The sequence below is a fragment of the Ranitomeya imitator genome, chromosome 9 (genome assembly GCF_032444005.1).
Source record: "Ranitomeya imitator isolate aRanImi1 chromosome 9, aRanImi1.pri, whole genome shotgun sequence".
Lineage (NCBI taxonomy): Eukaryota > Metazoa > Chordata > Amphibia > Anura > Dendrobatidae > Ranitomeya > Ranitomeya imitator.
The window spans coordinates 36,510,800-36,536,941 of NC_091290.1; the positions used below are offsets into that span (position 1 = coordinate 36,510,800).

Genomic DNA, 26,142 nt, shown 5'->3' on the forward strand with positions numbered 1-26,142 from the left:
TGTCTTGTATATGTGGTCATGGCCACCAGTGTTTGACTGGACAAATGGTTGGGGGAGTGGTGCGCAGGGTTTGACTGGACAGGTGGTGAAGATGGTGGCTCATGCGTGCTAGCGTTGACCTGACCAGAGGGGTGGAGGTTGCACTTGCAAGGAGTCATTATTAAAGGGGTTGAATACTTCTTTTGTAAGTGCACACAACTGAAAGTGTATGGGACCGGCGGAGATAGCGAAGTACAGCACACGGCTTTCTCCAGCATGCGTGGCCAACACTCCATTCCTTTGGGGGCATTCTAGAGCTCTGATCCCGAGATCAGTAGATGGCCAAGCAGTCGGACCCCCACTGATCAGATTGTTATTACTTATCCTGTTGGGGACAGCACTGGCTGGATGTGCATGTGTACAGGGGAGCCGGGAGGGATCGCTGTTGTTCTAAATGCCCATTAATAAGCACAGATCTACAATATAGAAGTCGATCAGGGCTCATTTCCTGGCCAGTTCAGCGGGCCCACACAAACTGGAGGACAGACCAATGGCTAATGCAATCCAGATACTGTCCAGTATCCTGTTATCGGCAGCACATCACCTGCTTACATGGGGGATGTGCTGCCGATTATTTTTATACTGGTATAAATGAGCCTTTTTCTTGTTTATCAGGCGATTGGCAGCATGGGTGCATGGGCCGATGCCAGGTATAGGTGTACACTCTGACTCACCAAGAGGTGGTGTGAGCACAGAAAGTGCCTGCGGCAACTCCAAATACAGCCAGGACAGGATTTACATTTTTTTCTAACAATGCCAAGCTCTGTGCTCGGCTGGTCTTCAGCACGCCCATTAGAAAGAATGGCGCGGCAGTGTGATCGACCTGTGTATGATTCACATAGGGGATTTCAGAGGGTCAGACCCACAGCGATTGGAATGACTAAGACCTAGCTGTCGAAACGTGTTGGTTTTGCCTCCACAGTATAAGTGGTATGCCATCGTCCTTGTTTTTATAATGATAATACAATAAACGTTTTATTCATAAAGTCCATCACTGGATAAAACTTCCATGGATAGGGGATTACTTTCAAACTTGAGAAAGCCCCTGAAGATTTTACACCCAATACTGTTAAAACAAGGCATACCCATCCCAGTGCCAGCACCGCCCCACCATCACCCACAGACCTCTCCTACTTATCCCCAAACAATCCGTTCCCACATATCCCCCATAACAGTCCTCTCCTGCATATCCCCCATAACCGTCCTCTCCTGCATATCCCCATAACAGTCTCTCCTACATATCCCCCATAACAGTCTCTCCTACACATCCCCATAACAGTCTCTCCTACACATCGCCATAACAGTCTCTCCTACATATCCCCCATAACAGTATCTCCTACACATCCCCCATAACAGTCTCTCCTACACATCCCCCATAACAGTCTCTCCTACACATCCCCCATAACAGTCTCTCCTACACATCCTCCATAACAGTCTCTCCTACACATCCCCCATAACAGTCTCTCCTACACATCCCCCATAACAGTCTCTCCTACACATCCTCCATAACAGTCTCTCCTACACATCCTCCATAAGTCTCTCCTACATATCCCCCATAACAGACCTCTCCTACACATCCCCCATAACAGTCTCTCCTACACATCCTCCATAAGTCTCTCCTACACATCCCCCATAACAGTCTCTCCTACACATCCCCCATAACAGTCTCTCCTACACATCCTCCATAACAGTCTCTCCTACATATCCCCCATAACAGTCTCTCCTACATATCCCCCATAACAGTCTCTCCTACACATCCCCCATAACAGTCTCTCCTACACATCCCCCATAACAGTCTCTCCTACACATCCTCCATAACAGTCTCTCCTACACATCCCCCATAACAGTCTCTCCTACACATCCCCCATAACAGTCTCTCCTACACATCCTCCATAAGTCTCTCCTACATATCCCCCATAACAGTCTCTCCTACACATCCCCCATAACAGTCTCTCCTACACATCCTCCATAACAGTCTCTCCTACACATCCCCCATAACAGTCTCTCCTACACATCCTCCATAAGTCTCTCCTACACATCCTCCATAACAGTCTCTCCTACACATCCCCCATAACAGTCTCTCCTACACATCCTCCATAACAGTCTCTCCTACACATCCCCCATAACAGTCTCTCCTACATATCCCCCATATCAGTCTCTCCTACATATCCCCCATAACAGTCTCTCCTACATATCCCCCATAACAGTCTCTCCTACACATCCTCCATAAGTCTCTCCTACATATCCCCATAACAGTCTCTCCTACATATCCCCCATAACAGTCTCTCCTACATATCCCCCATAACAGTCTCTCCTACATATCCCCATAACAGTCTCTCCTACATATCCCCATAACAGTCTCTCCTACATATCCCCCATAACAGTCTCTCCTACACATCCTCCATAACAGTCTCTCCTACATATCCCCCATAACAGTCTCTCCTACATATCCCCCATAACAGTCTCTCCTACATATCCCCCATAACAGTCTCTCCTACATATCCCCCATATCAGTCTCTCCTACATATCCCCCATAACAGTCTCTCCTACATATCCCCCATAACAGTCTCTCCTACATATCCCCCATATCAGTCTCTCCTACATATCCCCCATATCAGTCTCTCCTACATATCCCCCATAACAGTCTCTCCTACATATCCCCCATAACAGTCTCTCCTACACATCCTCCATAAGTCTCTCCTACATATCCCCATAACAGTCTCTCCTACATATCCCCCATAACAGTCTCTCCTACATATCCCCCATAACAGTCTCTCCTACATATCCCCATAACAGTCTCTCCTACATATCCCCCATAACAGTCTCTCCTACATATCCCCCATAACAGTCTCTCCTACATATCCCCCATAACAGTCTCTCCTACATATCCCCATAACAGTCTCTCCTACATATCCCCCATAACAGTCTCTCCTACATATCCCCCATAACAGTCTCTCCTACATATCCCCCATAACAGTCTCTCCTACATATCCCCCATAACAGTCTCTCCTACATATCCCCCATATCAGTCTCTCCTACACATCCTCCATAACAGTCTCTCCTACATATCCCCCATAACAGTCTCTCCTACACATCCTCCATAACAGTCTCTCCTACATATCCCCCATAACAGTCTCTCCTACATATCCCCCATATCAGTCTCTCCTACACATCCTCCATAACAGTCTCTCCTACATATCCCCCATAACAGTCTCTCCTACATATCCCCCATAACAGTCTCTCCTACATATCCCCATAACAGTCTCTCCTACACATCCCCCATAACAGTCTCTCCTACACATCCCCCATAACAGTCTCTCCTACACATCCCCCATAACAGTCTCTCCTACACATCCCCCATAACAGTCTCTCCTACATATCCCCCATAACAGTCTCTCCTACATGCCCCATAACAGTCTCTCCTACACATCCCCCATAACAGACCTCTCCTACATATCCCCCATAACAGTCTCTCCTACATGCCCCATAACAGTCTCTCCTACACATCCCCCATAACAGACCTCTCCTACATATCCCCCATAACAGTCTCTCCTACACATCCCCCATAACAGTCTCTCCTACATATCCCCATAACAGTCTCTCCTACACATCCCCCATAACAGTCTCTCCTACACATCCCCCATAACAGTCTCTCCTACATATCCCCCATAACAGTCTCTCCTACACATCCCCCATAACAGTCTCTCCTACACATCCTCCATAACAGTCTCTCCTACACATCCTCCATAACAGTCTCTCCTACACATCCCCCATAACAGTCTCTCCTACATATCCTCCATAACAGTCTCTCCTACATATCCCCATAACAGTCTCTCCTACATATCCCCATAACAGTCTCTCCTACACATCCCCCATAACAGTCTCTCCTACATATCCCCCATAACAGTCTCTCCTACACATCCCCCATAACAGTCTCTCCTACACATCCCCCATAACAGTCTCTCCTACATATCCCCATAACAGTCTCTCCTACACATCCCCCATAACAGTCTCTCCTACATGCCCCCTTCCCTCCCCTCACATGCCGTCTCCTCTCCTCCGTCTTCAGGTCACACTGCTGCATCTCCTTTTCTCTCTTTGCAGTCTGGTCACATGACCTCGCTTAACCGTCTGCATTCCGGCAGCTCCCGCGTTATTATGGTTACCGGCTGTTTCTATGTCACGTGGGATACATACGCAGGACCGATGGGCGGCGCTTCCTGGAGCTCGGAGCTTGGATTGGTTGAGGCAGAAAACAATTACCCAGGAAACAGCGGCAGGGGGCGGAGATTGTGAGGGAACCCGGAAGGAAGGTGGGAAGTAAACATGTATTGTGGGAGGAGCGATGAGAACGGCGCCTGCTGGATGCGGGCGGAGAGTGACTGAGAGCGGCGGCGCCCGGCGACACAGGCGGCACTGACCGGAGGCGGCTGAGGAGGTAAGGGCTGATAACGGGGAGCACAGAGAGCGGGGGCCGCCATTACTGCGCTGTGCAGGGACTGGCCGCCAGTGTCAGGGCTGCTCACTCTCCGTACACGGGTGAGACACGGGCTGGCACAATGTGTGACCAGGTGTGCCCAGGAGGTGTAGTGTGCCCATAGAGGTCGATGGCAGTGAGCTATGGCCGCTGTGCAGAGATGAGACATTGTGCTGGAAGGAAGTGTCCGGCAGGGGGGACGATCTAAGGACGCGGAGGATCTGGGGGCGCGGAGGATCTGGGGGCGCGGAGGATCTGGGGGCGCGGAGGATCTGGGGGCGCGGAGGATCTGGGGGCGCGGAGGATCTGGGGGCGCGGAGGATCTGGGGGCGCGGAGGATCTGGGGGCGCGGAGGATCTGGGGGCGCGGAGGATCTGGGGACGCGGGCGATCTAGGGACGCTAGCGATCCAGGGGCGCGGAGGATCTAGGGACGTGGGGGATCTAGGGGCGCGGGGGATCTAGGGACGTGGGGGATCTAGGGGCGCGGAGGATCTAGGGACGTGGGGGATCTAGGGGCGCGGAGGATCTAGGGACGTGGGGGATCTAGGGGCGCGGAGGATCTAGGGACGTGGGGGATCTAGGGGCGCGGAGGATCTAGGGACGTGGGGGATCTAGGGGCGCGGAGGATCTAGGGACGTGGGGGATCTAGGGACGCGGGCGATCTAGGGACGCGGGCGATCTATGGGGCGCGGGCGATCTATGGGGCGCGGGTGATCGCAGGGGATCTATGGATCGCGGGGGATGTAAGATACGGACGATCTAAGGATACGGACGTCTTTGAGGACAAGTCGTGTTTATTTTATTGAATGAGTAAATTTTAAGTTAGAAATATTTTTTGTAATTGGTGTCATTAACAGTCTGGCCCCATTTGTTTTCCTCCTGTTTGGCTGCAGAATAAGTTGTGTAAAGCCCCCATACACACACGGCTGATGTCGGCTTCCCCCGCAGACGGTGAGCGGCTCAGCTGACAGTGTAAGGGCACGTTCAGACTGTGCACATCGGTCTGAGCTCTGACTCCGGTGCACAGACTGGTTGCATCTTTGCAGACCTGAGCGTAACCCCCTCAGTAATACACGAGACCTGCGGTCAGTCCTAGCATTGCGGCCCAATGTGCACGGACATCTCAATGAGCCGTAATGTATGGGGGGCCCAGAACAGAGGATGTTGGGGAGAGAAGGATCTGGCCTGTCTGATTGTGGACTGCCGATCCTCTTGTTCTCCCAGAGATAAACTATCACCAGAGGTGACAGGTAGCCGAGATCTCCTGTGTACGGCAAAGTGACCGAGATAGCAGTCCAAAGAGAACACCTGACGTGTGCACGACCCCATAGACTAGCATTGGTGCGAGTGCGAACGGATTGTTGCCTGAAACTGCGCTCGTCTACACCTGCCATTTTGCTGAACTCATTTGCGACCCCATCAAAGTTGAGTAGAACTTTCAGATTATCCTGAAACAGTCAAGAGAAGGCAGATAAGGTTCCCAACCTCTCCTATCAGTCCCAGCTCCCTGGAGAATTCTTCGGCTGTATTTACACTGCACCGGTATCACATAAGAGTTTTCCTGCGAACATATAGAACAGGCTGCTGATCACCCAGTATACAGTGGGGAAAAAAGTATTTAGTCAGCCACCAATTATGCAAGTTCTCCCACTCAAAAAGATGAGGCCTGTAATTGACATCATAGGTCGACCACAACTGTGAGGCTATGTGCACACGTTCAGGTTTTTTCGCGTGTTTTCACGCTAAAAACGCTATAAAAACTCATTAAAAACGCTTGTGTTTTGTGCACATGGATGCATTTTTTTCCGCGAAAAAAACGCATCGCGGTAAAAAAATGAGCATGTTCATTATTTTTGCAGATTTTCTGCGTTTTTCCCGCAATTCTATGCATTTGGGAAAAAACGCACAAAAAACGCGTGAAAATCGCCCTAAAAATGCATGCGGATTTCTGGCAGAAATGTCTGGTTTTTGTCAGGAAAATTTCTGCAAGAAATCCTGACGTGTGCACATACCCTGAGGCCATGTGCACACGTTCAGTATTTTTCGCGTTTTTTCGCTACAAAACGTGATAAAAACTAGAAAAAAAGCTTACATATGCCTCCTAGTGTATTCCACATTTCTAGTGCAAATGTTGCATTTTTTTCCGCGAAAAAATCACATTGCGGAAAAAAAGGAACATGTTCATTAAATTTGCGGAATTGTGGGGATTCCGCACACCTAGGAATGCATTGATCTGCTTACTTTCCGCATGGGGCTGTGCACACCATGCGGGAAGTAAGCAGATTATGTGCGGTTGGTACCCGGGGTCGAGGAGAGGAGACTCTCCTCCACGGACTGGGCACCATATACCGGTAATTGGTAAAAAAAAGAATTCAAATAAAAAAATAGTCATATACTCACCCTCTGATGGCCCCGGAGTCTTCCCGCCTCTCATCGGTGCATGCTACCGCTTCCGTTCCTATAGATGCTCTGTGTGAAGGACCTGCGATGACGTCGCCGTCTTGTGATTGGTCACGTGACCGCGACGTCATCGAAGGTCCTGCACACACACACCATCTATAGGAACGGACGCCGCTGAGGAGATCGGCTGTTTGCAGGTAAGTATAACCATTTTTTTTATTTTTTTTTATTATTTTTAAACATTCTATCTTTTACTATAGATGCTGCATAGGCAGCATCTATAGTAAAAAGATGGTCACACTTGTCAAACACTGTTTGACAAGTGTGACCAACCTGTCAGTCAGTTTTCCAAGCGATGCTACAGATCGCTTGGAAAACTTTAGCATTCTGCAAGCTAATTTCGCTTGCAAAATGCTAAAAAAAAAACGCGAAAAAAATGCAAAAAAAAAAATGCGGATTTCTTGCAGAAAATTTCCGGTTTTCTTCAGGAAATTTCTGCAAGAAATCCTGACGTTTGCACATACCCTGAGAGTCAAAATGAGAAAACAAATCCAGAAAATCACCTTGTCTGATTTGGCAAGATTTATTTTGCAATTATGGTGGAAAATAAGTATTTGGTCATTAACAAAAGTTCATCTCAATATTTTGTTATATATCCTTAGTTGGCAATGACAGAGGTCAAACGTTTTCTGTATGTCTTCACATAGTTGGCAAACATGCAGATCTCCTCTAGAGCAGTGATGTTTTGGGCCTGTCGCTGGGCAACATGGACTTTCAACTCCCTCCAAAGGTTTTCTATGGGGTTGAGATCTGGAGGCCACTCGAGGACCTTCATATGCTTCTTACAAAGCCACTCCTTCGTTGCCCTGGTGGTGTGCTTGGGATCATTATCATGCTGAAAGACCCATCCACGTTTCATCTTCAATGCCCTTGCTGATGGAAGGAGGTTTGCACTCAAAATCTCACGATACATGGCCCCATTCATTCTTTCATGTACATGGTTCAGTCATCCTGGTCCCTTGGCAGAGTAACAACCCCAAAGCATGATGTTTCCACCACCATGCTTCACAGTAGGTATGGTGTTCTTTGGATGCAACTGAACATTGTGTCTCCCCCAAACACGGTGAGCTTTGTTTCTACCAAACAGTTCTACTTTGGTTTCATCAGACCATATGATATTCTCCCAATATTCTTTTGGATAATCCAAATGCTCTCTAGCAAACTTCAGACAGACTCGGACACATCTGGCACTGCAGGCTCGGAGTCCCTGGCGGTGTAGTGTGGTACTGATAATAGCCTTTGTTACGGTGGTCTCAGCTCCATGCAGGTCATTTACTAGGTCCCCCCCCGTGTGGTTCTGGGATTTTTGCTCACTGTTCTTGTGATTGTTTTGACCCTATGGGGTGAGATCTTGCGTGGAGCCCCAGATCGAGGGAGATTATCAGTAATCTTGTATGTCTTCCATTTTCTTATTATTGCTCCCACAGTTGATTTCATCACACTAAGCTGCTTGCCTATTGCAGATTCAGTCTTCCCAGCCTGGTGCAGGGCTACAATTTTGTTTCTGGTGTCCTTCGACAGCTCTTTGGTCTTCACCATAGTGGAGTTTGGAGTCAGACTGTTTGAGGGTGTGCACAGGTGTCTTTTATACTGATAAGTTCAAACCGGTGCCATTACTTCAGATAATGAGTGGAGGACAGAGGAGCCTCTTAAAGAAGTTACAGGTCTGTGAGAGCCAGAAATCGTGCATGGTTTTTAGGTGACCAAATACTTATATTCCACCATAATTTGCAAAATAAATCTTGCCAAATCAGACAAGGTGATTTTCTGGATTTGTTTTCTCATTTTGACTCTCATAGTTGAGGTCTACCTATGATGTCAATTACAGGCCTCTCTCATCTTTTTAAGTGGGAGAACTTGCACAATTGGTGGCAGACTAAATACATTTTTTTCCCCACTGTATATATCTATATCTGTCGAGAACGATGACCTTCTGTGCACAGGATCTATTGGTGATCAGTCTGTGCGGTTGGCGTTCCTAAACATTGTAGTAAATGACCACTGATAGACCCTTTTGTAGCTGATTGGTGGTCTTTATGGCCACGGGTCAGACATTCTAAACAAGCCTTTCGCTAACTCATTCTGCAGTCAGCAATAGAAGGCAAACAATACAAAATTTTTAATGAAACCCAATGGGAAAAAAAAGACTTGTAGCCCAAAGGTGGCTAAAACCTTTTTAAGGGAACTAGTCAAACTTTATTCTCTACTTAGCGACCCCTTTCATGGCTGATTGACAGGTCGTTTGCTTTGGTAATCAGCCAGGGGAGAGGCTAGAAGTGCAGCACTGGACCCTTAGGTAGGAAATTCCCAGCACCATAAGGTTGGAGCTACGTGGGGACACTGGCCACTGTATTGTGAGGTTTGGGCAGGTGACCCCAGCATAATGGGGAGCCCCTTTTGATCTTTGCTGTGTGACCTCATCTCTTTTACATCTGATTCTGTATCCAGTAAAGAATCCTTTATATGTAGAGTCTATGACGGAATTCTTGGGTGGAACACTACTTGGATCGATGCATCTGTACGGTGACTAATTGCCATTATGTCTTTTGTTTATTCACAATATATACTTTTTGTGTTTCCTCGGTTAGCGGACATAAGTGATCTCATACACGTCCATATTCTAAAAACTTTTAAACTTTTTTGTCCTGCTCTCTTGTGGCTTCCTGCCATTCTGCGTGGCAATAGACACTCCAAATTATACATGGCTCCAACATTTATGTCGTCTTTTCCGATCCCACAGATGGCAGACCCTCCTCCATCCTCTATGTTTTCCATAGAAGAGTTCCCACCAATTGATCAAGGTGCAGCTCTCCCGGGAGCAATTCCTCAATCCTACAGAGAGACCAGAGAAAATCGGAGTTCTCCTAACCTGAGACGAGGCAAAGGTAAAGCTGCTTGCTCCTTTTGTTTGCTTGCTTTATCCTAGGCTTATCAGAAAAGTGTTTGTCGTCTTTATCACTCCAGAATTAAAGGAGCTTCCAGGACTGATATAACTATGACCCAATATATTGTTGACCCATCTGTAGCGGTTCTCGCCTGGCTTCTCCCCACTTTACTCCGGTTGATTGACTGGTCGCTTCCTATGTAAATGGATTGGTAAAAACCTGTCAATCAACTGGAGTGGAACTTGGAGAAGCCGGCCGGGAACGGCACCATACCGACCGATCAGGTCTCTCCCTATAGTCCCCGTCCGGCCCTTCCTAATATGTACTCTGTAGCACATCGTATACATCTTTTCGACACTGGAACAGATAACAGTTGATCTTGGGGGGGTGTTTGGTGTCGGACCACCAGAAATCTGATATTGATGACCTATCCAATATGTTAGTGCTGGATAACTTCTGTAATAGAAGAATGCCTAAAGCATTGTAATAAAATGTCATTCTAAGAAGAGTGATGCATGCCAAGCTAAATATTTTTATTTTTTTATGTACTTGTCCCTTTGGATTCGTCTTGGTCCTTAGGATCCTGTCGGCGGTCTCCTGACCCTCTTTAGCTCAATCTTCTAGATGTCCATTGTGGGTAGAAGCACTGTAAGTCTAGTCTTTCACCCACAAACTGCCTAAAAAAATAGTTTCTCCATGTGTTTACTTTTTTTGTGTCATAGGAAAATAACATGTTTTTTTTGCAAAAAAACAACAGCACATTTTATTGTGATTTTTTTTTTTTTTTTTTTCAGCCAAAAAAATGCAATTTGACTTCAATAAACGGTCACTACGAGTAGAGTCGTGATGGGAGACTTTTGTTGCCATCATTACTGAAAATGAGGGGGAGAATGCTACTGATTTCTCTGACAGTACAAAAAATAGATGATGTGCCTCACATGTGCCTATCAGAGGAATGACTTAAAGGGATTGTCCATTTTGTTAGCTCACGTTGTACAGTAAAGGGATTGCCCACTTCTTGTGCACTGCTGTATATTCTTAGGATAGGTGTCCATGTCAGATTGGAGGGGGATGTAAATGGCCCAGTTCTGTTCGCTGCTTAGTAGCCGCTTCTGGGTGCTGCAGATGGGGAGAATAGGAGCAGATTTACAGTACCTGTTAGTAGCCACTGCTGCTCAGTGACTTAAGGTACCTTCACACTGAACGATATCGCTAGCGATCCGTGACGTTGCAGCGTCCTGGCTAGCGATATCGTTCAGTTTGACACGCAGCAGCGATCAGGATCCTGCTGTGCCATCGTTGGTCGCTGCAGAAAGTCCAGAACTTTATTTCGTCACTGGACTCCCTGCAGACATCGCTAAATCGGCGTGTGTGACGCCGATTCAGCGATGTCTTCGCTGGTAACCAGGGTAAACATTGGGTTACTAAGCGCAGGGCCGCGCTTAGTAACCTGATGTTACCAGCGCTGTCTGTCCCTCGCTGTGCTTCTCTGCAGTGTGAGCGCCGGCCAGCCGGAAAGCAGAGCACAGCGGTGACGTCACCGCTCTCCTTTCCGGCCGCTGTGCTTACACAGTGCAGGAAAGCAGAGCGCCGGGGGACAGACACCGGGAATGTAAGTACCGTATTTTCCGCTTTGTAAGACGCACTTTATTTCCCCCAAATTTGGGGGGGAAATGTGGGTGCGTCTAACAAAGCGGATATACCGCTTACCATTACAGGCTGGGAGGAGGGGGTGTCCGCCGCCGCTACCGCCTGCCGCCGCTGTCGTCCGCCGCCACTGCCGGGGTTGTCCGCTGCTGCCCCGGGTGATGCTGAAGGCTCCGGTGCTGCGGGGGGCTCTGGCGACATATTGTGAAAGACCAGAGCCCCCCGGCAGTTCTTCCATGCGTTCCAGTATGACTAATTCCGGGAAAATGGCCGCCGGAATCTCGGGAGATGAGATTTCAGCACTGAGATCTCATCTCTCGAGATTCCGGCGGCCATTTTCCCGGAGTTAGTTCCAGTATGACTGACTCCGGGAAAATGGCCGCCGGAATCTCGGGAGATGAGATTTCAGCGCTGAGATCTCATCTCTCGAGATTCCGGCGGCCATTTTCCCGGAATTAGTCATACTGGAACGCATGGAAGAACTGCCGGGGGGCTCTGGTCTTTCACAAAATGTCTCCAGAGCCCCCCGCAGCATCGGAGACAGCCCTACAGCACAGGAGCCCCCTGCAGACCCCTCATCCCAGCCTGCAGCAAAGGAGCCCCCTGCAGACCCCTCATCCCAGCCTGCAGCAAAGGAGCCCCCTGCAGACCCCTCATCCCAGGCTGCAGCACAGGAGCCCCCCTGCAGCACAGGAGCCCCCTGCAGACCCCCTCATCCCAGCCTGCAGCAATGCTCCACTCCTGCCTCCGGCAACGAGCCTGGGACCCTGATCCACCACAACCACAACCCCTGGTAAGTAATAAGACGCATGGATTATAAGACGCCCCACCAATTTATTAAAAAATAGTTTTTTCCTATTTTTCTCCTCAAAATTTGGGGTGCGTCTTATAATCCGGAGCGTCTTACAAAGCGAAAAATACGGTATGTAGTGTTTTTTTTTTTTTTTTACTTTTACGATGGTAACCAGGGTAAACATCGGGTTACTAAGCGCGGCCCTGCGCTTAGTAACCCGATGTTTACCCTGGTTACCGGCATCGTTGGTCGCTGGAGAGCGGTCTGTGTGACAGCTCTCCAGCGACCAGACAGCGACGCTGCAGCGATCCGGATCGCCGCAGCGTCGTTTAGTGTGAAGGTACCTTTAGCCCCTAAACAATACTTGGTGTTAATATAGTCCGAAAAGCTTTCGTTTTTTTGCGTGGCTGATGAAGTGACAGACCTCGACCAGTGGAGCCAGTCTGATCGCTTCCTAGATATGGTCCAAATTACTGCGCTTGCTATTATTCCCGAGCCCGGGGCTGGCGTCTACTTACTGCATTCTCTTTGCTTTATATTGCCTGTAGCTCTGCTGCATTATATTTCATTTATCATATAAGTAACATTATCATTTTATTTTTTTTTACAGGAAAAGAACCTCGCAATCGGACAGAGTCTGCATCGGAGGCGCTGGAGACGGACCCCGTGAGCGAGCTCAGCCAGTTCCGTTCCCGTTCTCGCTCTGCTCCATCTTCCCTAATGGTTGCCACTCGGTATGGACGAGAATTGAGGCGGATGAGTGATGAATTTGACCAAAGCTTCACGGTAATCACTGCTGGATTATAAAATGTCATTCCCCCGTTCTCTTGAAAGAATCATCTGTAAGATGTGCTGCTGATCTGTTCCTCGTTTGGTTCCAAATGTAGAATTTAGAAGCCATTTTATTCAAAGATGAGAAATTCCACAACCAGAGGTGTAACCTAAAGCACCTCAACCCCACCTCCACCCCGGTACTGTAAGTGGCTGCATTCTTCATGTATAGTTGCCCTACCTGGTACCCTTGGTTTTTGCTTCCTTCCCTGAGCCTGGCATACCGGTCATCCAACATCCATTATGGCTGCTGCTGCGGAATTAGGAGTCCGGTGGTAAACCATACCTCCTCTGCCTATCCTATGGTTTAGACTTGCCTCTATTCCATCGGCCACTCCAGCTCTCATCTTGGATGCAGCGAGAATACTGGTCTCCGAGGAGGAGGCAAACAAAGGGCACCAGGTACGGAGACTATACATGACGAACGTTTGGTCTCTTTTTCAATGTCAGTGAGGAGAGTTGCTTTTAAAGGGAATATATCGGCAGACTTGTGCTGTGTAATCTGAGATCAACATGATGTAGAGAGCCTGATTCCAGCAATGTGTCCCTTATGAAACTGTGTTTTTGTATTAACAATAGAAGTGTTTTATCAGCAGGAGATTATCACTACAAGACTGGGTGTCTCGTGCCTCCAGGTCCAACCACACCACTTCCGCCCGATTGGCTGCTACCGGTCAACATACATTGTAGACAGAAAGCTACCAATCCGTGGTGAGGGTGTGGCTGGACCTGGAGGCACGATAAATCTAGTACTGTAGTGATAATCTCCTGCTGATAAAGCGCTGCCTAAATGATACATCACTAAAATCTGGGTCTTTGCCCCACGTCACACTGCTCTTGGATTACATAGTAAAACCTGCTGACAGATTCCCAGACCACATTGCAATATGTGCAGCAAAACTCCTCTATACATACAATTATAAAGCACTGGATTCTTCCTATGTGGTTGGGTGATTTTACGCACCACCATACAGATGTCAGTGTGACCTCTGTACAGCAGTAATGCTCACGGTTATGTCACGGAACCAGCATTAAGCAGACAGCAATATCCCACCATAAACATTACCGTATTTATTATCCCTGCACAGTGACATCACTGTACATATTAGCTCTGTGATGTGACGCCACCAAGATAACAAGCTGTGTCATCGCTGCACCGTGACCATGATGTGGCACCAAAGATGCAGATGATGTCACGAAATGTGACTTTATACACATCGATGTCGCAGTCCAGGATTATTAATGTGATGATTATCAAAGGAATATTGAACACAGCGGTGTCGTAGAAGAGGGGAAGACAGGAAGGGATGTTACAGGTAAAGACTACAGCTGGCCATTCACATGGGATATCTGTCTGCTGAACAAACATTCAGCCAGCCGCTGTCTCGCAGGAACCCCACTGTCGTGGCTGCTGGACCAGGATCCTACAAGTGTTTTTGCTTAACTCTAGCAAGTAGTCTAGGAACATGAATGCTCTAGTGCCATTTTGTAATAGAAGCTGGTGGAAATAAATTTTCAGACTAGTCTACTTCTTGGGTAAGGCAGCACAGGAGAGCAGTAGGTGGGGCGGCTTGGCAGGCGAGCAGTAGGAGGGACGGCTCGGCGGGCGAGCAGTAGGCGGGGCGGATCGGCGGGCGAGCAGTAGGCGGGTTGGCTCGGCGGGCGAGCAGTAGGCTGGGCGGCTCGGCGGGCGAGCAGAAGGCGGCGTGGCTCGGCGGGCGAGCAGTAGGAGGGGTGGCTCGGCGGGCGAGCAGTAGGCTGGGCGGCTCGACGAGCAGTAGGTGGAGCGGCTTGGCAGGCGAGCAGTAGGCGGGCGGCTCAGCGGGCGAGCAGTAGGCGGGGCGGCTCGGCGGGCGAGCAGTAGGAGGGACGGCTCGGCGGGCGAGCAGTAGGAGGGGTGGCTCTGCGGGCGAGCAGTAGGCTGGGCGGCTCGGCGGGCGAGCAGAAGGCGGCGTGGCTCGGTGGGCGAGCAGTAGGAGGGGCGGCTCGGCGGGCGAGCAGTAGGCTGGGCGGCTCGACGAGCAGTAGGTGGAGCGGCTTGGCAGGCGAGCAGTAGGCGGGCGGCTCGGCGGGCGAGCAGTAGGAGGGACGGCTCGGCGGGCGAGCAGTAGGCGGGGTGGCTCGGTGGGCGAGCAGTAGGAGGGACGGCTCGGCGGGCGAGCAGTAGGAGGGGCGGCTCGACGAGCAGTAGGTGGAGCGGCTTGGCAGGCGAGCAGTAGGCGGGCGGCTCGGCAGGCGAGCAGTAGGAGGGTCGGCTCGACGAGCAGTAGGTGGAGCAGCTTAGCAGGCGAGCAGTAGGCGGGCGGCTCGGCGGGCGAGCAGTAGGAGGGGCGGCTCGACGAGCAGTAGGAGGGGCGGCTCGACGAGCAGTAGGTGGAGCGGCTTGGCAGGCGAGCAGTAGGAGGGACGGCTCAGCGGGCGAGCAGTAGGAGGGGCGGCTCGACGAGCAGTAGGAGGGGCGGCTCGACGAGCAGTAGGTGGAGCGGCTTGGCAGGCGAGCAGTAGGAGGGACGGCTCGGCGGGCGAGCAGTAGGAGGGGCGGCCGAGCAGATAACGTATCACAAAGGCCATTATGAAAATGAATGGCTCCTTCTATGTTATATGGGTTCATGCATAACTTAGTTTATAGTATTGGCAGCTTCTATAAATACCAATGTTTCTTTGTAAGCGTCCACTATATGCTGTACATATGCTGGAACGTGGTACATAACTCAATGACACTTATGGCTTCTGATGTTTGCATCACATTATAGTAGCATCTCAGGTGGGACGGGGGGCAGAGACATCACTTTTGGTCCTGCATTAGAGGTGATCAGACAAGACACATTGTAGTTTATTATGAGGTAGTTGTCCAGATAGCCGACCGAAGACATCCGTGCTGATCCGAGCCTGATTCGCCATCAGCACCGATCCCAGAAAGCAGCACATTGCTAGTAATATGTCCTCCTGAGTGGAGCGCTCGCCCCGGTCAGTGATGATTGACGGACAGTTCTGCATCTGCAACAGCAGATATCTATGGATTAATATGACCCCCGACTAGAGTTTCCGGCAACCTCCGTGCCTTTTCTGCATAGTAGGCCTGATGTGATGCAATGATAATGTCTCGCCGTATCTACTATTCAGAAGCAGATTTATGCCAATAACCAATATATTACTATGATTATTTATTCTTTATGTCCGGCTTGTGTAATACAATTTGGTCACTATGTTTTGTCCCCCAGGGTCTTCCTCGTCCTAAAAGCGCAGGTGCCGCTGCTCAGATGACTGGAAACAAGAGTATACGGGACATGATTCTTAATTTATTGCGATGGAAGAGCAAAGAGAAGAGCGAGTCGGAGAGTGAGAAGGACTAAGCGTTCTCTGCGGAGGAGTGAAGTCAGGTAATGGCGCGTCTGAGCTGTCATTCAGTTCTTTACTGTGGAGAGTTAAAGCCTTCTAGGCAGAAATTGTGTTCAGATTTAGAGAATGACCAATGAAAAGTGTCATGGATCGCTGCTCCGTGGTGTCACTTATTCGTCACGTGCCCGCTCTCACACGTGACTTTGGGTTGTGCCTGCAAGGGTTAATCTATCTCCCCACTCTCAGTCCAGCATTCAACCTCTGTCCTATGCTGTAATGGGAGCATAAATCACACACCGACCCAGGCCACACACCCGCTCATACGCGCTGCCACCACTCATCGAATACACAGGCGATGAGTCCCAGAAATAACTAATAAAAATATGTTTATCACTCATAAGGCTCACACACCTCTAGGCTATGGATTCTTTAGAACATTCAAGGTTCATCTTATTAAAGTTTATACTTTAATAGAAAAAGGTTCAATGCTTACAAGAAAAAGGTATAAAAATATGATAATAAAAAGACATACAACTTATGCAAAACAGTATAAAATAAAGAGGAGGAAACTTACAGAAATCATCTAACTTGTAGTCTGCTTTCTGCTCCCTGAGGGGGGGTGAATGTAGTTGTGGAACACATCAGCTTTTCAGGCTGCCCTCACATGTGAACACCATTCTCTGTCTGCAGCCTAAATTTATAACTTTGGTCTGAGGTCAGGTTTCTAGACCGGCCCCCCAGGCCAATATCATAACTGCTGCCTGTTTGATTGGGCCATGGCCGCGCTACTAATGAATATATATTATTTTCCTCTGGAGACATGTGTGAAATGGTTCCCAGGGATACCTTCCCTCAAGCAGCATTTAGCATCTCCCCTCCAAGACCTCAGAGGTGTCAAGTGTCCCTTTGTTCTTGGCTCTAGCTAGACCCCCTGGTGAGATATGGAGACAGAATTCCTACTCTTCCCAAGGAAGTACATATTAATACCTAGGTGCCACTGGCCTTCAGGACAGATGTTACATTATCACTAGACAGATGTCAGAGGTCACTACACACATATAGATATATATAATATATATACACACTAGCTGAAGAGCCCGGCGTTGCCTGGGCATAGTAAATATCTGTGGTTAGTTATAGCACCTCACTTCTCTCATTTTCCCATCACGCCTCTCATTTTCCCAATCAGATCTTTCATTTTCCCCCTCATATCTCTCATTTTCTCCCTTACACCTCTCATTTTCTCCCTCACTCCTCTCATTCCCCCCTAACACTTGTCATTTCGACCTCACATCTGTCATTTTCCGATCACTCCACTATTTTCCCTCACTCCTCTCATTTTGCACTCACACCTTTTCATTTTCACCTCAGTATATACATGTTTGTCATCTCCCTTATATATATATAGTATACACCTGTGTCATCTCCTGTATATAGTATATACCTGTATGTCATCTCCCCTGTATATATAATATACCTGCTGTGTGTCATCTCCCCTGTATATAGTATATACCTGTATGTCATCTCCTCCTGTATATAGTATATACCTGTGTGTCATCTCCCCTGTATATAGTATATACCTGTGTGTCATCTCCTCCTGTATATAGTATATACCTGTGTGTCATCTCCTCCTGTATATAGTATATATCTGTGTGTCATCTCCTCCTGTATATAGTATGCGCGTGGCGATTATTGAGCGGCGACTTTTGTGTTTTGACTTTTATGTGGCGAGGTTGGTGTATGTGTGGTGAAATGTGTGCTGAGGGTGGTATATGTGTTCAAGCACGTGGTAGTGTGTGGCGCATTTTGTGTGTGTTCATATCCCCGTGTGTGGTGAGTATCCCATGTCGGGGCCCCACCTTAGCAACTGTCCGGTATATACTCTTTGGCGCCATCGCTCTCATTCTTTAAGTCCCCCTTGTTCACATCTGGCAGCTGTCAATTTGCCTCCAACACTTTTCCTTTCATTTTTTCCCATTATGTAGATAGGGGCAAAATTGTTTGGTGAATTGGAAAGCGCGGGGTTAAAATTTCACCTCACAACATAGCCTATGACACTCTCGGGGTCCAGACGTGTGACTGTGCAAAATTTTGTTGCTGTAGCTGCGACGCTTCCAACACTTTTCCTTTCACTTTTTTCCCCATTATGTAGATAGGGGCAAAATTGTTTGGTGAATTGGAACGCGCGGGGTTAAAGTTTCGCCTCACAACATAGCCTATGACGCTCTCGGGGTCCAGACATGTGACTGTGCAAAATTTTGTGGCTGTAGCTGCGACGGTGCAGATGCCAATCCCGGACATACACACACACACACACACACACATACACACACACACACTCAGCTTTATATAGTAGATATTCCACCACAAAAAGTGTCCGAGACGACATCCGGTCAACTGCCTTAAGAGGTGCAGGATTTCATTATTTAAATGTATCAGAGAAGAATGCCTTCCACATGAAAAACAACCTGCTCTCACTGACTGCAGATACTCCATCGCCAAACCTGGTCGGTGCAGAGGAATAAAATACTTTGCTCCAGGTAAAAGCCGTCCAGCACTCATCCAGTTAGTCCAGCGCCAAGCCTAGAATTCACTCGTTTAGGGAAAAAATGCTAGGGACCCAATTAAAAAAAAAAAAAAAAAAAAAAACATAAAAAAAAAAAATATTCCCTCCCAACTGTGCTTGTAGTGCACTCACATCTTCTTATTAACTTGCAGCCAAACTCTGTAGTCAATTTATTTTTTGCCACAAATAAATGTTGCAAAAAAAGCCATATTTTTGCACACACAAAAAAAATGAAATTCTTTAATAGGGTAGTCTAGTTATAAGCTAAGAAATAATCGCAGAAGGCATGAACAATAATACAGATCACGTAATGCAGGATCCGGTGCTAATGCTTTAAAGGGGTTGTCTCCGCACAACTTGTTTGCTGAACTACATAGGTCTAAAACTGCAGTGTGCCATTAATTTAAAAAAAAAAAAAAAAACCTTTAAAGGGAACCTGTCACCCCGTTTTTTCAGTAGGAGATAAAAATACCGTTAAATAGGGCCTGAGCTGTGCTTTACAATAGGGTATTTTTTGTCCCCTGATTCCCTACCTATGCTGCCGAAATACCTTACAAAAGTGGCCTTTTTCGCCTGTCAATCAGGCTGGTCTGGTCGGATGGGCGTGGTCACAGCGCTGTTTCTCCCCCACATCTTGCTTATGTTCCCGTTGGTGGTGTAGTGCTTCTCGCATGCCCAAGTGCCGAATGCACTGCGCAGCTGTAGAAAAAGAGCACGCTCGCCGCTATTCAGCGGTTTCTCGGTGGGCGCGGCTATCTTCCTGATGCCGCGCGTGCGCCGATGGACATCGCGGCGGCCATTTTCCTGAAGCCGAGATTCGACTCGGCTTCAGGAAAATGGCCGCCGCGATGTCCATCTGCGCACGCGCGGCATCCCACGGCTATTTTCCTGAAGCCCCGGGAAGCAGGAGACTCCATCTGCGCACGCGCGGCCTCAGGAAGATGGCCGCGCCCACCGAGAAACCGCTGAATAGCGGCGAGCGCGCTCTTTTTTTTTTTACAGCTGTGCAAGTGCATTCGGCACTTGCGCATGTGAGAAGCACTACGCCACCAACGGGAACATAAGCAAGATGTGGGGGAGAAACAGCGCTGTGACCACGCCCATCCGACCTAACCAGCCTGATTGACAGGCGAAAAAGGCCACTTTTGTAAGGTATTTCGGCAGCATAGGTAGGGAATCAGGGGACAAAAAATACCCTATTGTAAAGCACAGCTCAGGCCCTATTTAACGGTATTTTTATCTCCTACTGAAAAAACGGGGTGACAGGTTCCCTTTAACAGAGATTTCTCTTTAGCACCAACCGCGCGTGTCCACCCTGACGTGCGTTTCGGCAGAGCCTTTGTCACAGGGCGGAAACTATACATTATTATTCGTTATTGTCATTATTCAACAACCTTGGGTACAGATTGATTATTTTCAATATAGGTAAACTGAGATTGTGCACGGACATATGTACACCCATTATTGGAATATTTATTAGCTATTGACTTGTACCTGTATTTCATGTGTGCATTTATCCTTTCCTCTATCCCTGATCTTCCAATATTCTTTTGTATTTTGATTATGGACATTATGTAATCTTTATGTGGCCTCTTGTCCCCACTTCCCATGGTTCGATCTTACACCAGTGTACGTCTCCTTATGTGCCAGTGCACTCGACCATTTAGCAGGTCCTTGGTTTAGGAATGTAGGAAAACATGGAGGTAGATGATACCTTTCAGGGAAATACCTGGTTGTCAACCAGCTTGTGGTGTTTTAGCACATTAGTCACCTTTTTGATGCGTTATCACCTTGAACCATGTGCAGACTGATAAGTTGCAGCTTCCAAGGTGAGGTTCATGGAGCTGCTGCTTGTGGTCGACCCTATGGACAAGTGAAGGATGCTGCTAACTTACTAAGAAGTTCTGAGAGTTGTCAGGTCATCAGTGATCATTCATGGTTGTGAGATAATTGTCTTACCACTGACCTCAGGCTTGGAGAACCTGCTCAGACTTCTCTAGTGGAAAGTACCAAGGAGATGCACTGTCTTTGAATGTGAACGTAAACAAGGGCATAAAAAGGTCATCAGTTTGGAACAACATTCTGTGAAAAGTCCATAAGATATCCTGCAGAGATCTTAAAGGGGTTTTCCACTACTTGGACTTCTTCTTTTGACTGCAGTACTAACCTGGCATAACATGAATGGCACCAGAATGGGGGGCGAGTATCTTTTATTCTTATTTTACATGGGGGAACATAGTGTTTAACCCCTAGAGAGAGACGCGCACGCACGCGCACACACACACACACACACACACACACACACACACCTCTACACCCACACCTCTACACCCACAAGGGGTGCTATTAGCTCCCCTCAACTTCACCCTCAAAGTGCTAAACACACATTCAAAAAGTTTATTAACCCTTTAGGTGCATTGCTGGAGTTAAGGCACTCGGGGGAGGGAAATAAATTTTCCCACAAATTTTCCTTTAGCCCCGAATTTTTCATTCTCATAAGGGTAACCATAGAAATTGCACAGCTAATTTTGGGGTACATTTTTTTTTTTTTAATTTTGAAGTGTGCCGAATCTGCCAATGCCTCATATATGGGCTCTCAGGAGGGAAGGAGCGCCACTTGATTGGCTGAAATCTTTAGCGGACACCATGTTGCGTTTGGAGAGCCCCTGATATGTTTAAACACTGTAAACCCCCCACAAGTTACCCAATAGTGGAAACTAGACCCCTCAAGGAACTTATCTAGAGGTGTGGTTAGCACTTTGAACCCGGAGGCGACTCACAAATTTTGATAACACTGGGCTGTGAAAATAAAAAAAAAAAATCCACCAAAATGTTGCCTTGGCTCCAAATTTTTCATTTTCACACGAGTAAATAGAAGAAAATGGACTTTACAATCTGTTGTGCAATTTCTCCTGAGTACACCAATACCTCATATGTGGTCAAAGACTACTTTTGAGGCACAGTGCAAAGTTCAGAAGGGAAGAAGCGCCGTCTTCTAGTGCAGATTTTGATGGACTGATTTGAGGGTGCCATGACCCACTGGCAGAGCCCCTGAGGTGCCAGAACAGCAGAACCCTCCCAAAAGTGACCCCATTTTACAAACTACAGTCCTGAATAAATTCACCTAGGGGTGCAGTGATCATATTGACACCACAGGTGGGTCACAGAAGTTTATACCATTGGGCAGTGAAGAAAAAATAATTAAATTTTTAGCACCAAAATTGTTTGACCCAAATTTTACATTTTCACACTGGGAAATCGTTACAAAATAGCACCAAAATTTGTCCCACAATTTCTGCTGAACGTGACAATACCCCATATGTGGCTGTACAGTGCTACTTAGCCATGCGGAGAGACTCGGGAGGGACGGAGCGCTATTTGGCTCCTGGAGAACAAATTATTGTAGAACAGTTTGCGGATTCCATATACAGAGCCCCTAATTGCCAGAAGAGCAGAATCCCCCTCAAGTTACCCCATTTTGGAAATTAAACCCCTGTGAGAATTTTACAGGTGCAGTGATGGGAATTCCAATCAATACTTTATTTGTTTTCCGTCAAGGTCTGTGTGTTCCTAGTGTTTCCCTCTATAGATCAGATTTCTGTCATCTGTTTACATAAATGTCTATGGTCAATCTGCGCTAACGAGCACAACTGACCGTACCTCTAGCTTGTAACATTAGACATTTACAGCTTTGCATGGTCAGAGATTTCCAGACGTACCAGGGAGCAGGTATAAAAAAGCAACTTAAGTTAAGTGGATCGTTCATGCCGTAAACTGTAGCATATGCTGATAACCAGCCAAAGAAATCCAATACAACTAATCAAAATTTTTATTTTTATTAGGTTTCTTAATAAAATGTACAAACTTTGTTGCTTGAAATAAACCAATCATTGAAATAACTATTTAAATGGCTCAACACAACCAATATAACAAGAGATTTCTCCAAATTCAATACGAAAATGCAACTTTTACGGACCACTGCAGTCTCCGAATCATTCAACCCATTCGCGACAGTTTTTTTTTAAAAAGTAGAACACCTTTTGGCTGTTATGACCTGCTGCAAAGGAGATGCGTAGCCAGACACGAGGCTCTGGCAGCTTTCCTTAGGAATCTTGGCTCATTTCTCATCGGGAAATGGCCTCCAGTTCACTAATATTCTTGAGTTTTCAAGAGAGTGTGGTCTAAAAAGGTAAGAGAAGAGAGTTACCTTGTATAAACAAAGAAAATGCAGAAGGATACAAGGACACTGACTGTTCCTAGAGATACAGTTGTAAACGTAGTTTGCCAGTTCACTGGTTACACTACCTGGACGTGGCAGAAAAAGGAACCGGTCACCGACTGCCACCAGATTCCGGAGGAGGCAGGGGGTCTGAAACCTTTGAGTGAATGCACAAGAACTGCAGCAAACTTTGGTAGTTTGCGCAGTAAGAAGAATACTAAACGCTCAAGATCACCATATCTAAACTCCAAGATGTCTTCTCTATCAACTCCAAAGCACAAACGTTGGCTCCAATATTCTCATACCCATATAAAATAAGCCATAGATGGTTTGGTATTCTTTTCTGTGGAACAGCAAAACAAAGCCAACCTTTTAGGCCTACGGATCAGCGGTATGTCTGGAAGAGAAAGCATACGGTGAAAAGAACACCCTGCCTATAGTGAAGCATGATGGTGGCTTGGTGATGCCACCTGCAGAGAAGCATGGCGGTGGCTCGGTGATGCTCTGGGCCTGCTATGCTTTGTCAGGCACTGGAAACCTGCAGCATGTGGAGGGCAATATGGATTCAGTCAAGTATCGGGAAATCCTAGGAAAAAACTTAATGCCTTCTGTGAGGTCCTTCTTACAGGATAATGAACCAAGGAAAATCCAGCAAAGCTGCGTGGTTTAAAAAAAAAAAAATCCCAAGAGTGGGGTAACAGTCAGTAGCCTGGCTTGAAACCCATAGAACATTTTTGGTGGGATTTGAAGAAAGTGGTTGCAGAACTGATACCTAAAAAATGTTATTGAACGGGAGGTGTTGCCCATGAAGAATGAGCTAAGACTCCTCATGAATGATGCCAGACGCCAGTGTCCGGTTAGGAATCAAAGTGGCAGCAGGTCGTAACAGCTAGAGGTGCTGTACCAAGATGCTTTTCATAACTGGGCTAACAATTCTGATTGCAGTTGTCAGTAAAAGTGGCGTTTTGTGATGAATTTGGATAAATTAGTTGAAATTAAATCATTTAAATTGTTTTTGCGCGACAGAAGTTTGTAAATTTCGCTAATAAACCTAATTTGCATTGGGGGCTGAATCATTTTGATTCTGACTGTAAGCAACGCCAAATATTCTGTATTGACAGATGCACATAAAGCCCTTTTGAATGTAAATTTGGGCTATGCCTCAGATCATTTGCATATTAAATTTATTCTGTTCCTCTCTTTTCGCAGCTGACGCCAAGGTGGCCGTCCTCTTCTTCTTCACTACATCAGAGGACACCAGCGACTTCCTCACACGGTCGCTGTAGCCGTTTCCAGAAGATGGACTGAACTACTCAGGCGAACATTTCTGCATGAAGTCGTGGGCAATCCCACTGGAGAGCATACTCTGACGTTACCCAACGTGCCACTATATATACTCATTTTTATTTTTTTTTTTATTTAAAAAAAAAAAAAAAGAACAAAACTGATTTTATAAGAAGAGCGCAGAACAATGAAATGTGACTTGTGAGGTTTTTTTTTTTTTTCTTATGTATCATGGGTCGACCTCTGAAATAATTTTATTAGGCATTTTATACAGCATTCGGGACGATTTGATTTCTACCATGGACAACACTCGTGTTTTCTATAGATGGAGCTACGGCTCATTGTGCTGCTGCGATCAAATTTGCATCAAATAAAAAAAAAAATCATGTTTTATTTGTATTTTTTTTTTTATATCTTAACAGGACAACTTTCAGCAAAGCATGCCACACTATGGCTCTGACTTCATAATCGCATTTATGTGGGGTCTTTTGTACAGTTTTTGGCTTATTTTTCACTTCTACATTTATCTTTTAAGTCTGTTTTAGGAGTTCGATAGATATATTGATGAATCAGCCGTATATATATATATATATATATATATATATATATATATATATATATATGTGTGTATATAATTTTATTCCAATTGTCACGGTTTGGGGGTTTCCAGATTTATTTATTTTTGGCTGATTCATCAATTGTGACTTTTTGAAAGAGAAGTTGCAAAATTTGACGCAGATGTAAGCTCATCCCACCCAAGATTTATTTTATTAAGTACTGGCTCAAATTTTGAGAGATTCTAGCCGACCGTGCAAGTTTTTTTTTTTTACTTTGCTCAAAATTCATGAACCGCATTCATCATTTTGATGAATTTGGAGCAAAAATCATCAGTGTATCCTACTAACTGAAGGGGTAAAAAAGGAAAATTATTTAAGACAAAAAAAAAAAAATGCAAGTGCTGAATCTGGCCGTATAAGTCACCATGGTGCAGTGCTGCCAGAGGTAACTGATGACAGGAGAGACTACAGCGACTAGTGGTCGTCTCCGCAAATGTATTGCTTCGGTCGCTGCAAGTCCAAATAGGGTGGCTTTGGAGCTTTTCTGTAAATCGGATCTGTCTCCTGATTTCACAGTAAAATCTGTACGCAGGTTCACCGTGACGTGGCAGTGGGCTTCATACAGTCTGATCAGAATGTTAAACTAAGAACCTCATGTTCAGTTATGTATATTTTTGCCTAGCGGCTTTAGATCAACATATGATTTTTGGAGGTGCGGTTCGTGCTTTTTTTTGGGTGCAAAGCATTATTAAATAGATCTTTAGAGCTGATGAGGCTGGAGTGTTTACTTTGAAAAAGCTATATAATAATGGCTGTAGAATAGTGATGAGTGAAAGTGCTCAGATAAGGCGTTCTCCAAGCATGCTCGGGTGATAAGTGTCTTTTGGCTTGCTCAAAAAATATGTTCGAATCCCTGAAACTGCAACACATGCAGGAATTGCCATGCCGCTGTGGGGACTCTTTTTTTTTTTTTTTTTTTTTTTAGCACGCTGGAGACACCGTTAGCACCCGAGCATGCTCAGATAACACCTTATCCGAGCACGT

At 46.8% G+C, this 26,142-nt stretch overlaps 1 protein-coding gene across 1 annotated transcript; it reads left to right on the forward strand.

Annotated features, from left to right (window-relative positions):
- The first annotated feature begins 4,340 nt into the window (after nt 1-4,340).
- On the forward strand, nt 4,341-24,929 carry BAD (BCL2 associated agonist of cell death). Its single transcript, XM_069738446.1, has 5 exons — nt 4,341-4,477; nt 9,718-9,862; nt 12,913-13,088; nt 16,355-16,513; nt 24,467-24,929. The coding sequence occupies exons 2-4, from the start codon at nt 9,718-9,720 to the stop codon at nt 16,484-16,486; spliced, it is 453 nt and encodes a 150-aa protein (XP_069594547.1). The 5' UTR covers nt 4,341-4,477; the 3' UTR covers nt 16,487-16,513; nt 24,467-24,929.
- Nucleotides 24,930-26,142: the final 1,213 nt, after the last annotated feature.

What these genes read in the sequence shown, in the direction of transcription:
- BAD (XM_069738446.1), top strand. Translation starts at nt 9,718, where the DNA reads ATGGCAGACCCTCCTCCATCCTCTATGTTTTCCATAGAAGAGTTCCCA. An exon ending in TAACCTGAGACGAGGCAAAG is followed by an intron (nt 9,863 to 12,912) that starts GTAAAGCTGCTT and finishes TTTTTTTTACAG; the next exon opens with GAAAAGAACCTCGCAATCGG. An exon ending in AATTTGACCAAAGCTTCACG is followed by an intron (nt 13,089 to 16,354) that starts GTAATCACTGCT and finishes TTTGTCCCCCAG; the next exon opens with GGTCTTCCTCGTCCTAAAAG.